This window comes from Sorex araneus, chromosome 1, assembly GCF_027595985.1.
Source record: "Sorex araneus isolate mSorAra2 chromosome 1, mSorAra2.pri, whole genome shotgun sequence".
NCBI lineage: Eukaryota > Metazoa > Chordata > Mammalia > Eulipotyphla > Soricidae > Sorex > Sorex araneus.
Window position 1 is genome coordinate 144291352 of NC_073302.1, and position 12663 is coordinate 144304014.

Here is a 12663-nt window from a genome sequence, read left to right on the forward strand (position 1 = left end):
TTCCATTCCATACAGCGCCATGGGCCAGGCAGGGGATTGGCTCTTGGCCACCAAGCGCTCAAGTCCCCCATATACTTTCTCTTGAAACTCAAGACATATAAATTTTCAATTCTGGAACCTAAAGTATATTACATTAAATTTTATTTTATACTTGGATCTCATGGTAATAATCATATCTCACCTGTCATTAAAAACTTTTAAAGCAGTTCTACATTAATATATTTTAGAGTTTACATGCAAGCTACCAAGAGTATCTCACCCGCACGGCAGAGCTTGGCAAGCTACCTGTGGCATATTTGATATGCCAAAAACAGTAACAAGTCTTACAATGGAGACGTTACTGATGCCCACTCGAGCAAATCGATGAGCAATGGGATGACAGTGACAGTGACATGGAATAGGTAAAGCCTACAAATGTGAATTTTCCCCCTACACTTTATGTAAATACTATGGTTTACGAAGTTGTTCATGATGATTTGTTACAAGCATTCAGTACCCCAATACCAGTCCCACCACCATGACACCTTTTCTCCACCACTGACTACAACTTTCTCAACCACACCTTTAGGCTGCCCTGTAGCAGGCCCTCAATTTATTTATTTATTTATTTTTGCTTTTTGGGTCACACCTGGTGATGCACAGGGGTTACTCCTGGCTTTGCACTCAGGTGCTCGGGGGACCATATAGGATTCTGGGAATCAAACCCGGGTTGGCTGGCCAGTGCAAGGCAAACGCCCTACCCGCTGTGCTCTTGCTCCAGCCCCGAAGCCCTCAATTTATTTTATCAGTAATTTTTCTAACAGAATGATCAATGTTTCCTTAGAAAAAAATTAGTGTAAATTATTGTATTTCACCATGGAAACATTAAATCTTTGTATGATAAATTATAAAGATAATGTTGCAGGTTAAGCCAGTGTTTATGTTTTGTTAATCTAGATTGGTTGCCTTCTACATTATATCCCATTCAATCTGGTGTTCTATGATTAGATTTATTAGGGCAGTAGAGATTAAGATGTTTTGCGACCACGAATTGCGGCTTTGCTCCAGAAAATTCAGAATTTTTAAAAGGTTGTACATCTGGACTTAAATTTATAACTGGGTATTGGCTTTAGGGTGTGGGCTAAGTTTATAACTGGGTGTTGGCTTTAGGGTGACTGCTGGGGCTCCTGAGGTACTTGAAATTGGAGGGGAAGTAGCCTATCCCAACTCCAAGAAAAGCCTGGAGATTTCAGTTCACAAAACTCACATACCTGATTTTTTCAACATTTCTGGGTGAGGCTCACTTCTAAGACTGTGGAGTCCAGGGGCCTGGTGACAATTTTGGAATCTCCAGTATTTGTCTTTCTTTTTTCTCATTCTTTTCACATCTTACTCTTCATCACATCTTAACTCTTTTCACTCCAGTTCCTTCCTTTAGTAATATTAAGTCTGCCTAGATTGACCTATTAATCAGTTACTTAGAATATTTTATTATTTGTATTATAGGACTCTATATGTAAATGACTAGAATGTAAAATGTGTGAATTAAGCTATTGAAAATCATTTCATCTTTCTTTTGGTGTCTTAGAGGTCACCTTGGGGTCTTACAATAACTCTTGCTTTTTATTTTATTTGATTTTTGGTTTTGGGGCCACACTACCTGTGCTCAGGGCTTACTTCTGACTTTGTTCAGGGATCAGTTCTGGAAGACTCAGGAGACCATGTGGGGTGTTGGGGATTGTACTAGGCTCAGTTGTGTTCAAGGCAAGTATTTTATCAGCAGTTGCAGAAAAAAGTTGCCAGCAAACAAACAGTGTCATCTGGCTAAGTTAAATGATAGGTTACCTAGTAGGAAGATATTTCTGTATTCTCAAAGTTCTGTTTGCTTCATTTATGCAATGTTACACTTCATGTAACTTACAAATATTTATTTAAAACCAAGGCCCAATCAAATAATTGTTAATCTCCTTTTTTTTTTTTTTTTAGCAAACACTGAGGTGAGGAGAAAAAAATATATATACCTTGTAAATTCCCATTATGCTTCAGTGGACTGAGACCAGGCCTTGTTTGAATAAATGTCTCTCAAGGTTATAATTAAAAATTACATATTTTTCAGAAAAACATCCAAAAACTACAGGGCCTGTGAATGACAAAAGAACAGATTAGAGTGTTGGGGAAAGGATGACTGTGATTGACACTTATTGAATACTTACTATGACCAAGTACTTTGATATATGGATTTGATATATTGATATATGGATTTTTATATGGATTAATTTGTGCAACAGCTTTACATATGAGAAAATTATGAAGTTAACTAGTAGGATCTTGGTTACCAGATCATGGACTACTAACTTTTGAGCTGCTTCTCTCCTGAATATCTCTAAATAACCTCTTAATTATTTCTTTGGAGAAGAAGGATCCTCATAAGATTTCTCAATTGACCCTAGAATTGTTGCAAGTTTCTTTATTTTGTCTACCTCCTGATCTACCTTAAACTTTTTCTTTTTTATTGACATTGGACTCCAGTAAGGTACAATACATGCAATAAACAATGAATGTTTGATGTACTGTATAAGAATGAATTATATATCTGACACTCTATATACTTGAGAAATCAGCTGATTTTCTTTGTTGAAAGTGGGTTATCTTTAATATAATACTGATGGTGGTATATATGTCTAAGACCAACTTGACTGATGCTGGTTAACATTTAAAATTATGTAAAAATGCCTAAAATAATTTAAAATTTTGAGTGTTTCATGTATGTTTGCAGCTTCCTCTTATTTTGTAAAGTATTTTTGTCAATTTGAATATGTCTCAGAAACAGTAGTATAGTACCACCAATAGGATATTTTCATCATTTTAATGAATTATACCGTCTTTTAAGAAAACCAGTATTATACTTAAAATGAACAAAATTTCCTTTTGCTTATGTTTTGCAGACTTTGAACAATGAAATGAGTACAGATGATGACAATGAATATGCAGAAGAAAAAGAAAGCTACATTTGTGCAGTGTGTCTGGATGTTTATTTCAACCCATACATGTGTTACCCTTGCCACCACATCTTTTGTGAGCCCTGCTTACGAACTCTGGCCAAAGACAATCCTGCAAGCACTCCCTGCCCATTATGTCGAACAATTATTTCTAGGGTCTTTTTTCAGACAGGTAAACCATTCTGTTGAATTAGTAATGTGATTGCCTTACTATTCTGACTGCCTCTTTTTCTAACTCCAAAGATACAGTAGAAATTTAAAAGAGAATTGAAACCATGTACAACACAGTTTTAACTATGTAGTTTGTAAAGCAGTCCTTGCATTTCTTGAAGCTGAGCTTAAATAGAATCATAACTGAGAATAGGTTCTCATCTCTAACCCTTACCTACAAGAATAACATCTCTTCTAAAATTAGGTGTTCTATCTTTACTTGAACATTTACAATACCAAGAACATTACATTAAATTTTTGTTTCCGTTCTAACCCTTTTATTTTTAATTTTTCAATTTTGTTTTCATAAAGTTATTCACACTAATTGATTACATTCAATATTTCAACACCAGTCCCACCACCACTACACCTTTGCAGCACCATTTTTTGAATTTTCCCACCACCACTCAACCCTGCCCCAAATTTTACATAACTGGGGTCTAGAGACATCTCTGTAGCATGTTGCTCTCTTCCGAGATTCATTTGTGAGTAGATCAATTACATTAAAATTTAAAGCAGCCTTATTCAGTATTTACTCATCATATGTTTACAACTGCTACTTATTTTTTGTCCTTGTTATTTCTCTGGCATCTCCAAAGATAAATCTTTTAATATTTTAGGACAGCCATTTTACTTTTTTCTCTAAACTTCAAATCTTCCCAGCTTTCTTGTTCTTTATTAAAATATTTCTTTTTGAACAAGAGAGTAAATTGGAGCAAGAGTTTCTTTACCTAATTTTCATGTTTATATGTAATATGCAGTTTATAAAACTTGTGAATGGATAAACCAAAAACTGTTGATTATGGAACTTAGAGACAGGCTTCAGAGAATGGGAAGAATGATAGAGTTAAGAAGGTTATTTTTTGAGTGCACTTTTGTGAGTTAAACACTACAGGGAAAAACTTGTGTCTCCACATCTTCATGTAATAATGGAAAAGCCATATAATCATAGAGTTCACATCAAAATATATACTTCACTTGGGGCTGGAGAGATGGCACAGTGGGTAAGGTGCTTGCTTTGCATGCAGCCAACCTGGGTTTGATCCCCAGTATACTGTATAGTGTCCTGAGCACTGCCAGGAGTTACTCCTGAATGCAGAGCCAGGAATAACCCCTGAGCATCTCCAGGTTAATAAAAAAAGTATATACTTCATTAATAAGAAAACAGAAAAAAAATGCACATTTTCCTTTCCTTAAGTAAAATATAAGGACCTGCTTGCATGGAATAACCAGGTTATTAAAATAAGTTTACAGTACCTTAATAAAACTTTTTCATGAAGGCTTTCAAACTGATTTATAAGGTAATAAAACAGTGAAGAGAAATATTTGCCTACATGATCTGCTCAATGCATAATTGAAGCAGATTACGGGACTAAACAGAGACAGAGAAAAAAGGAACATGCCAAACACAAGTGACTCTAGCAAATAGAAAAATTGGTTGGAGACACTAGACTGTCATCAGTATTACCGGGCAGATTAGTTACTCTACATTTTGTGGGAAGAGTAAGTAAGGCATAGAAGTAGAAGGAAATAATTCCACAAGAGAAACGTATTAAAAATTCGATGGTTTATAGTAAAATCAGAAAAAAGAGGTGTGTGTGTGTGTGTGTGTGTGCGCACGTGTGTGTTTGCATGTGCATGCATGTGTGTAATGTGCATGTATGCATGTATTGTAAGAAACATGCTTTTTCCCTCCCCAGTTTTTGAGGTACCACAATTTAAAATACTATTGATAATTTCATGGATTATCCATCTGAGGAATTTTTGCCTGGTGTTTTGTTTTGTTTTGTTTTGTTTTGTTTATTGAATCACCGTGAGATAGTTACAGGCTTTCATGTTTGGGTTACAATCTCACAATGATCAAACACCCATCAGTCCACCAATGCACATTCCCCACCACCAATATCCTGGGTATATCCCCCCTCTCCCATGCTCCCCCTGCCTCTAAGGCAGACAATATTCCCCATACTCTCTCTCTACTTTTGGGCATTATGACTTGCAGCACAGACACTGAGAGGTTATCATGTTTGGTCCATTATCTACTTTTGGCATACATCTTTCATCCCAACTGATTCCTCCAGCCATCATTTTCTTGGTGATCCCTTCTCTATTCTGTCTGCATTCTCTCCTCCACTAATGAAGCAGGCTCACAGCTATGGGGCAGTCCTCCTGGCCCTTGTATCTGTCTACAGTTCTTGGGTGTCAGCCTCATGTATGTTATTCTGTACTCCACAAATGAGTGCAGTCTTTCTATGTCTGTCCCTCTTTTTCTGACTCATTTCACTTAGCATGATACTCTCCATGTCTATCCATTGATAAGCAAATTTCATGACTTCATCTCTCCTAACAGCTGCATAGTATTCCGTTGTGTGGATGTACCAAAGTTTCTTGAACCAGTCATCTGTTCTAGGGAACTTGGGTTGTTTCCATATTTTGGCTATTGTGAACAGTGCAGCAATGAATATATAGGTACAGACGTCATTTCTACTGTGCTCTTTTGTGTCCTCAGGATATATTCCCAGAAGTGGTATTGAAGGGTCATATGGAAGCTCAATTTCTAGTTTTTGAAGGACTGTCCATATTGTTTTCCAGAAAGGCTGGACCAGTCGGCATTCCCACCAACAGTGAAAGAGCGTCCCTTTTTCCCCACATCCACGCCAGCACTGGTTGCTATTGTTCTTTTGAATGTGTGCCAGTCTCTGTGGTGTGAGATGATATCTCATTGTTGTTTTGATTTGCATCTCCTTGATGACTAGGGATGTGGAGAATTTTTCCATGTGCCTTTTGGCCATTTGTATTTCTGTTTTTTTTTTTTTATTGAATCACTGTGAGACAAAGTTACAGACTTACAAGTTTTCATGCTTCCGTTTCAGTCATACAATGATCGAATGCCCAGCCCTCCACCAGTGCTCATTTTCCACCACCAATGACCCCAGCATCCCTCCCACCACCCTGTCCCTTCCACCTCACCCTGCCTCTGTGGCAGGACATTCCCATTTGCTCACTCTCTTTTTGGGTGTTGTGGTTTGCTACAGAGGTATTAAGTAGACATCTTGTTCGGTCTATAGTCTATTTTCAGCCTGTATCTCCCATCCCTGGTGGGCCCGCCTAGCACCCTTTGCTTGGTGATCCCTTCTCTATCAGAGCTGCTTCTTCACGTGGCGTGTGAGGTCAGCTTCCAAGCTGTGGAGTCATCCTCTTGATACTTATCTCTACTATTCTTGTGTGCACTCATTTGTAGAATATAAAATAACAGAATGGGACACATTTGTATTTCTTTTTTGAAGAAATTTCTGTTCATTTTTTCTCCCCATTTTTTGATGGGGTTGAATGTTTTTTCCTTATACAATTCTACAAGTGTCTTGTATATCCTGGATATTAATCCCTTATCAGATGGGTATTGGGTAAATATTCTTTCCCATTCTGTGGGATCTTTCTGTATTTTGGTCACTGTTTCTTTTGAAGTGCAGAAGCTTCTTAGTTTGATGTAGTCCCATTTGTTTATGTTTGCTTCCACTTGGATTGTCAGTGCTGTTTCGTCCTTAAAGATGCTTTTAGCTTCAATGTCATGGAGAGTTGTGCCTACATTTTCTTCTATGAACCTTATAGATTCATGTCTGATGTTGAGGTCTTTAATCCACTTTGATCTGACTTTTGTGCCTGGCATTAGACAAAGGTCAGAGTTCATTTTTTTTGCAGGTAGCTATCCACTTTTCCAGGCACCACTTGTTGAAGAGGATTTTCTTGTTCTACTTTGCATTTCTTGCTCCTTTGTCAAAGATTAAGTGGCCATATATTTGGGGGTTTGTGACAGGATATTCAACTCTATTCCATTGGTCTGAAGGTGTGTTTTTATCCCAATACCATGCTGTTTTAATTACTACTGCTTTGTAGTAGAGTTTAAAGTTGGGGAAGGTGACGCCACCCATCTTCTTTTTCCCAAGGATTGCTTTAGCTATTTGTGGAGGTTTATTGTTCCATATAAATTTCAGGACTGTTTTGTCTATTTCTTTAAAAAATGTCATGGGTATCCTGATAGGGACTGCATTAAATGTGTATAGTGCTTTGGGTAGTATTGCCATTTTGATCATGTTAATTCTCCCTATCCATGAGCAGGGGATTATCTCCATTTCCTAGTGTCCTCCTTTATTTCTTGAAGTAGTGTTTTGTAATTTTCCTTGTATAGGTCCTTCACCTCTTTGGTTAAGCTGATTCCAAGTTACTTAATTTTCTGACGTACTATTGTGAATGGGATTTTTTTTAATGTCTCTTTCTTCTCTTTCATTATTTGTATATAAGAAAGCCATGGACTTTTGGGTGTTGATTTTGTAGCCTGCCACTTTACTATATTGACTTACTGTTTCTAGGAGCTTTTCTGTAGAGTCTTTAGGGTTTTCCAAGCATAGTATCATATCGTCTTCAAAGAGTGATAACTTGATCCCTTCCTTTCCTATCTGTATGCCCTTGATATCTTTTTCTTGTCTAACTGCTATTTTTGCCTGGTGTTTTGGAGTGAACAAAAAGAGACATCCAAGTTAAAACTTCTTTTGGATCTTGTCTCTGCTATCTCTGATGATCTCTGACTAGCTATACAAGAAAGCATTTACTGAAGGCCTGTTTTGATCTGTTCAGGATTTTTACTTTCTCCTCTAGATTTAGGAGGTTAATATGCTTCTAGAAATTCAGCCATTTATTTAAGGCATGCCATCTTGAAAAGTTAGATAATAACATCTCATTATCTTTTGTATTTTTGAGGGGTTTGTTATAATAGCCTAAATTTTACAATCATCGTTTCTTCCCTTTTTTCTTCAACTGCAACAAGAGTTTTCACCTAAACCCTTCTATTCCCTAACCCTAATCCTAATTTTCTTCCTAACACTAACCCATAATAAGATAGCCCTTTCTTAATACACAAAACTAGCATTCTTGTGCATTTTTCAGCTTTATATTATCTTTCTACACTTTCATTTTTGATGATGAACACAAAAAATCACCTGAAACTTCCACAAATCTCAGCCTTACTGTATCCTGATGCTATCATTATACTTAGCCGAACCTACACAGAGAAAAAACCTAATATCTCAAGTATTATAATTTATCCCCTTACATCTGTGATCCAATTAACTTTTTTGTTTATTCCTTGTGAATTTAGCTAAGGGTTCATCTGTCTTATTTATTCATTCATAGGCCCAGCTACTGGTTTCATTGACCCTTTGTACTGTTATACTTCTGCTCTAGTTTTTGTTCCTCCCTTCTACTAATTTTGGATTTTTTGGCTTGTTTCTTTTCTAGATTCTTAAGATTCTTTTTTTTTTTTATGGGGCCAGAGTGATAATACAGTATTATGGCATTTGCCTGGCACGAGACCAACCCAGGGTTCAATCTCTGGCATCTCGTATGGTCCCCCGAGCAATGCCAGGAGTAATTAATTCCTCAGTGCAGAGCCAGGAGTAACCCCTGAGCATCACCAGGTGTGACCCTCCTCCCCCAAAAGAAGGTTTGGGTCTTTTTTTTAGGGCGTTTATTTCAGTTAATTTTCCTTTCCTAATGAAGGCCTGTACTGCTATGAATTTTCGTCTTAGTACTGCCTTTGCTGTGTCCTATGGCTTCTGGTTGGTTGGTTTCTTTGCTCTCATTCATTTTGAGGAATCCTTATTTCTTTTTTGATTTTCTCTATGATCCCGTTGTTATTTAGCATCTTTTTTTTTTTTTTTTTTTTTTTTTTTTTGCTTTTTGGGTCACACCCGGCAATGCACAGGGGTCATTCCTGGCTCATGCACTCAGGAATTACCCCTGGCGGTGCTCAGGGGACCATATGGGATGCTGGGATTCGAACCTGGGTCGGCCACGTGCAAGGCAAACGCCCTACCCGCTGTGCTATCGCTCCAGCCCCAGCATCATATTTTTTTTTAAGTTTCCAAGTGTTGGAGATTTTCCTCATCTTTTTAAGGTTAATTTAAACTTCATAACATTGTGATCTAATATAATATTTTATACTATTTCTATTTTTATGACTTTATATGTGTTTATATTGTATCCTAGTATATGGTTGATTCTGGAGAATGATCCATGAGCAGTAGAGAAAAATATTTATTCAGCTTTTAAGGCTGGAAATCTCTATCAGTTAATCCCAGCTCTTCTACTTCCTTATTTAGGGCTCTTGTTTATTTATTAATATTCTGTCTGGTTGATCTGTACAATTGAAAAAGTAGGTTGTTGAAGTCTCCACTACTGTTCCATTTTCATTGGCATACATTTTTAGGTCTGTGAGCTTTATCTTTTTAAATTTTGCTGCCCTTTATTAGGTACGTATATATACATATGTGTGTATACACACACACACACACACACACACATATATATATATATATATTCTTAAGAGTCAAGGCCTCTTAATTTGTTGATCTCTTAACCAGGATATAATTACCATTCTAATCTCTTACTACTATTTTTTAGCTTGAATGCCATTTTATCTGATACAAGTATAGCTGCTCCTGTTTTCATTCTCCTACCATTAACTTGTCTTCTATCCTTCTACTTGGAACCTGTGTTTATTTCTCATGAATTCAGCTGTGTTTCCTATAAGCAGAAGTAACTTAAGTTTTGTTTCCAGTTCCATCCAGTCATTATGTGCCTTTTTTATGATGGAGTTCAGTCCTCTGACACTCAGAAATATTATTGATATGCAGGAATGTGTTGCCATTTTTGTATGTGGCATTTGGTTGTTTTTTACGATTAGCAATTTTATTCTTACAAGCTGCCTTTTAGTAATTCTCACAGAGTTGGTTTAGATGTTGCAGATGTCAACAGCTCTTAATGTTTTTAATCCCTCCTTTGAATCTATCTGTTAACTTTGCTGGGTAGAAAACTTGAGGTTGAAGATTTTTTTCATTGGTACTTTGAATATATCATTCCATTCCCTCTTGATGTATGATTTTATATAAGAGATATATTGTGATTTTTATATTTTCCTTTATATATGAGATTTTGCTTCTCTCTTGATACTTTAAGTAGTCTGTGTCTCTCTTTGATTCTTGTCATTTTGATTACAGTGTGCATTCATGTGGTTCTGTTGAAGTATTTTTTAGTTTAGTACTATTTAGGATACTCTAATCTTCTAATCTTTACAGAAGGCCTACTTTCAGAGACTAGGAAAATTCTGAGCTATTATTTTTTCCACCAGTCATTTATTACATTTGTGTTTTTCCTCTCCTTGTATTCCTGTAGTTCAGAGATTATACTTCTTCCTATTGTCCATTGTTGTATTTTTTCTTCCATTTTAAAATTTATTTGATTTGATTTTTCATTTTTGTTGATGGCTTGTATTTTGTCCTCAATTTCACTGATAGGTTTTTGGCACTGAGAGTTCTGTTGTTGTGACTTGCTATTATACTATTGTATTCTTTAGCTCATTCAGATCCATTTGTATGAATTATTTTTTGTTTGATTTTTAGACTATACTCAGTGTTGTTCAGAGCTTACTCCTGGTTCTTTCCTCAGAGATCACTCCTGGAAATTCTCAGGGAATCATCTGTGGTACCAGTGACTGACCAGGATCAGCTGCATCAAAATAAGCTCCTTTCCCCCAGTTCTATCTTCCCATAGTACTGAATATGAATTCTTTTATATTCTGAATCTTATTCTCCCGTTGCTTTAATTTCTCTTCTAGTGCTTCTTTAATTTCCATTAATATTTTATGGAATGTTTTTTTAAGGTCCTCCTTGGCCAGAATCAGGGATTTCAGTACATTTGAGGACTTAACTGGATTTTTGTACCTGTCTGCTAGGACAGCTGAATTCCTTTTTCCTCATTATTCTTAAAAGTTTTGTGGATTCCGACTATGGAGCTTCAGGTTCCAGAAGATCTGAGGGTTGATCTAATATGTTTTTCTACTACCAGACTGCTGTGTAAGCCTCTGTTGCTTTCTGTTTCCACTTCCTTGTAAAGCATTTTAGCTGGACAGGTAATAGCAGGGACTTTTTATTAGGGATATGCTGATACTAAAGTGAGAACCTGTGGGTTCCCAGTAGCCCTTAGAATGTGTGAGTTGAGTGAAGAATAGCTGTGCAAAGCTGCATGGTTCCTGGTGGGTGTTGTCACTGGGGGTGGGGCAGGAAGCTCGTCTAGTTCCAAACTTCAGTAATCACATTCCTTGATTGGTTGTCCAAGCAGATCTATAGAAATCTGCTTGTGTGGAAAACCTGGGTTGGTGGTACCAAGGGTTTTCCCAGAGCACCTGCATGGAGGTGGAAAGCTGTAGAATTTTTCTCCAACTTAACCCTGAACTATGTATCCAAGTATGGTAGAAACTCAAGATATCAAGCTGGAGTGATAGTAATCAAGTAGTATGTGGTTGCCTTGTACGTGGCCAACCTGTGTTGATCCCCAGCACTCCATGTGGTCCCCAAATCTCGCCAAGACTAATTCCTGAGCATAGAGCCAATAGTAAGCCCTGAGTACAGCTGGGTGTCTCCCCCACCCCCCAGAAAAAAAACCCTCAAGATATTATTTACATTTTGGGGGGTAATATCACATAAAAATTCTGTGTTTTTTCTGGAACTGCCACATTTTACTAAATATCACATTTTAATTGACACCACAATCTCTTCAAGATAATCATATTTTTCTTTCTCTTGCATATTCACTAATATGAGGTACACATTATATCTAGTACATTATAGTATGTATTATAAGAAGCATCTGCTCCCTAACAAATAAGGTTAGTAGGGAAAGAATAGGGTGATTTTCATCACCTTGGTCTACCTTGAAGCTTTTCTTAGTGCTTCTTTTAGGTAATAATTTTAGAACAGAAAAGAGTTAAGATAATTTCATCTAAATCTGACAGCAGTTACCCAAGTAGTCTCTTGGAAAGCACAGACTCCTAGGTCACATCCACATCAATTCTACTTTAATATATCTGAGAAACATCCTAGAATTTGTCTTTTTAACAAGGGTTCTCAGTGATTTTCATGCTTAGCCATACTGCAGACAAACATTTCAGAATCTCTGATCTAATAAAAAGCCATGCAGACAGAAATTATGTTTTATTCATTTCTATATTTCTAACTAGACCAGAAAAGTGCCAGCTATGTAGCTGGTACAAAATAAATGTTTGCAAGAGCTGGGTAAAAACTGTATAAATAAAATTTGTGGATGTTCCCAGTTAAGCATTTCTTGGGGGATAGAGATATAGTCCAGCATGTAAAATACTTGCCTTGCAGGAAGCCAGCCTGAGTTCAATTCCCCTGCACCACATATGGACTTCCCCACTCCCAAGCACCCACAGGAGTGATCTGAGCACAGAACCAGGAGTAAGTCCTTAGCCTCACCAGGTGTGGCCCCAAAACAAAAAACTAACCCCCCGAAAGAAAAGAAGCAGCAGTATTTCTTCCACCAGTTAGTTGGCTCCTGGATTTCCTTTCCCAAAGACTTTTCAGATCAAGTGTAGTAAATTAAATATTCATAATATTCAATA

The 12663-nt window shown here is 36.9% G+C and overlaps 1 protein-coding gene across 2 annotated transcripts in view; it reads left to right on the forward strand.

Annotated features, from left to right (window-relative positions):
• RNF180 (ring finger protein 180) overlaps positions 1-12663 on the forward strand; it is a 143080-nt gene that overhangs the window by 100308 nt on the left and 30109 nt on the right. For both annotated transcript variants that reach the window (XM_055147164.1, XM_055147167.1), the window contains exon 5: positions 2925-3150. In XM_055147164.1, the coding sequence (XP_055003139.1) occupies positions 2925-3150 (226 nt within the window). The remainder of the gene's footprint in view (positions 1-2924; positions 3151-12663) is intronic.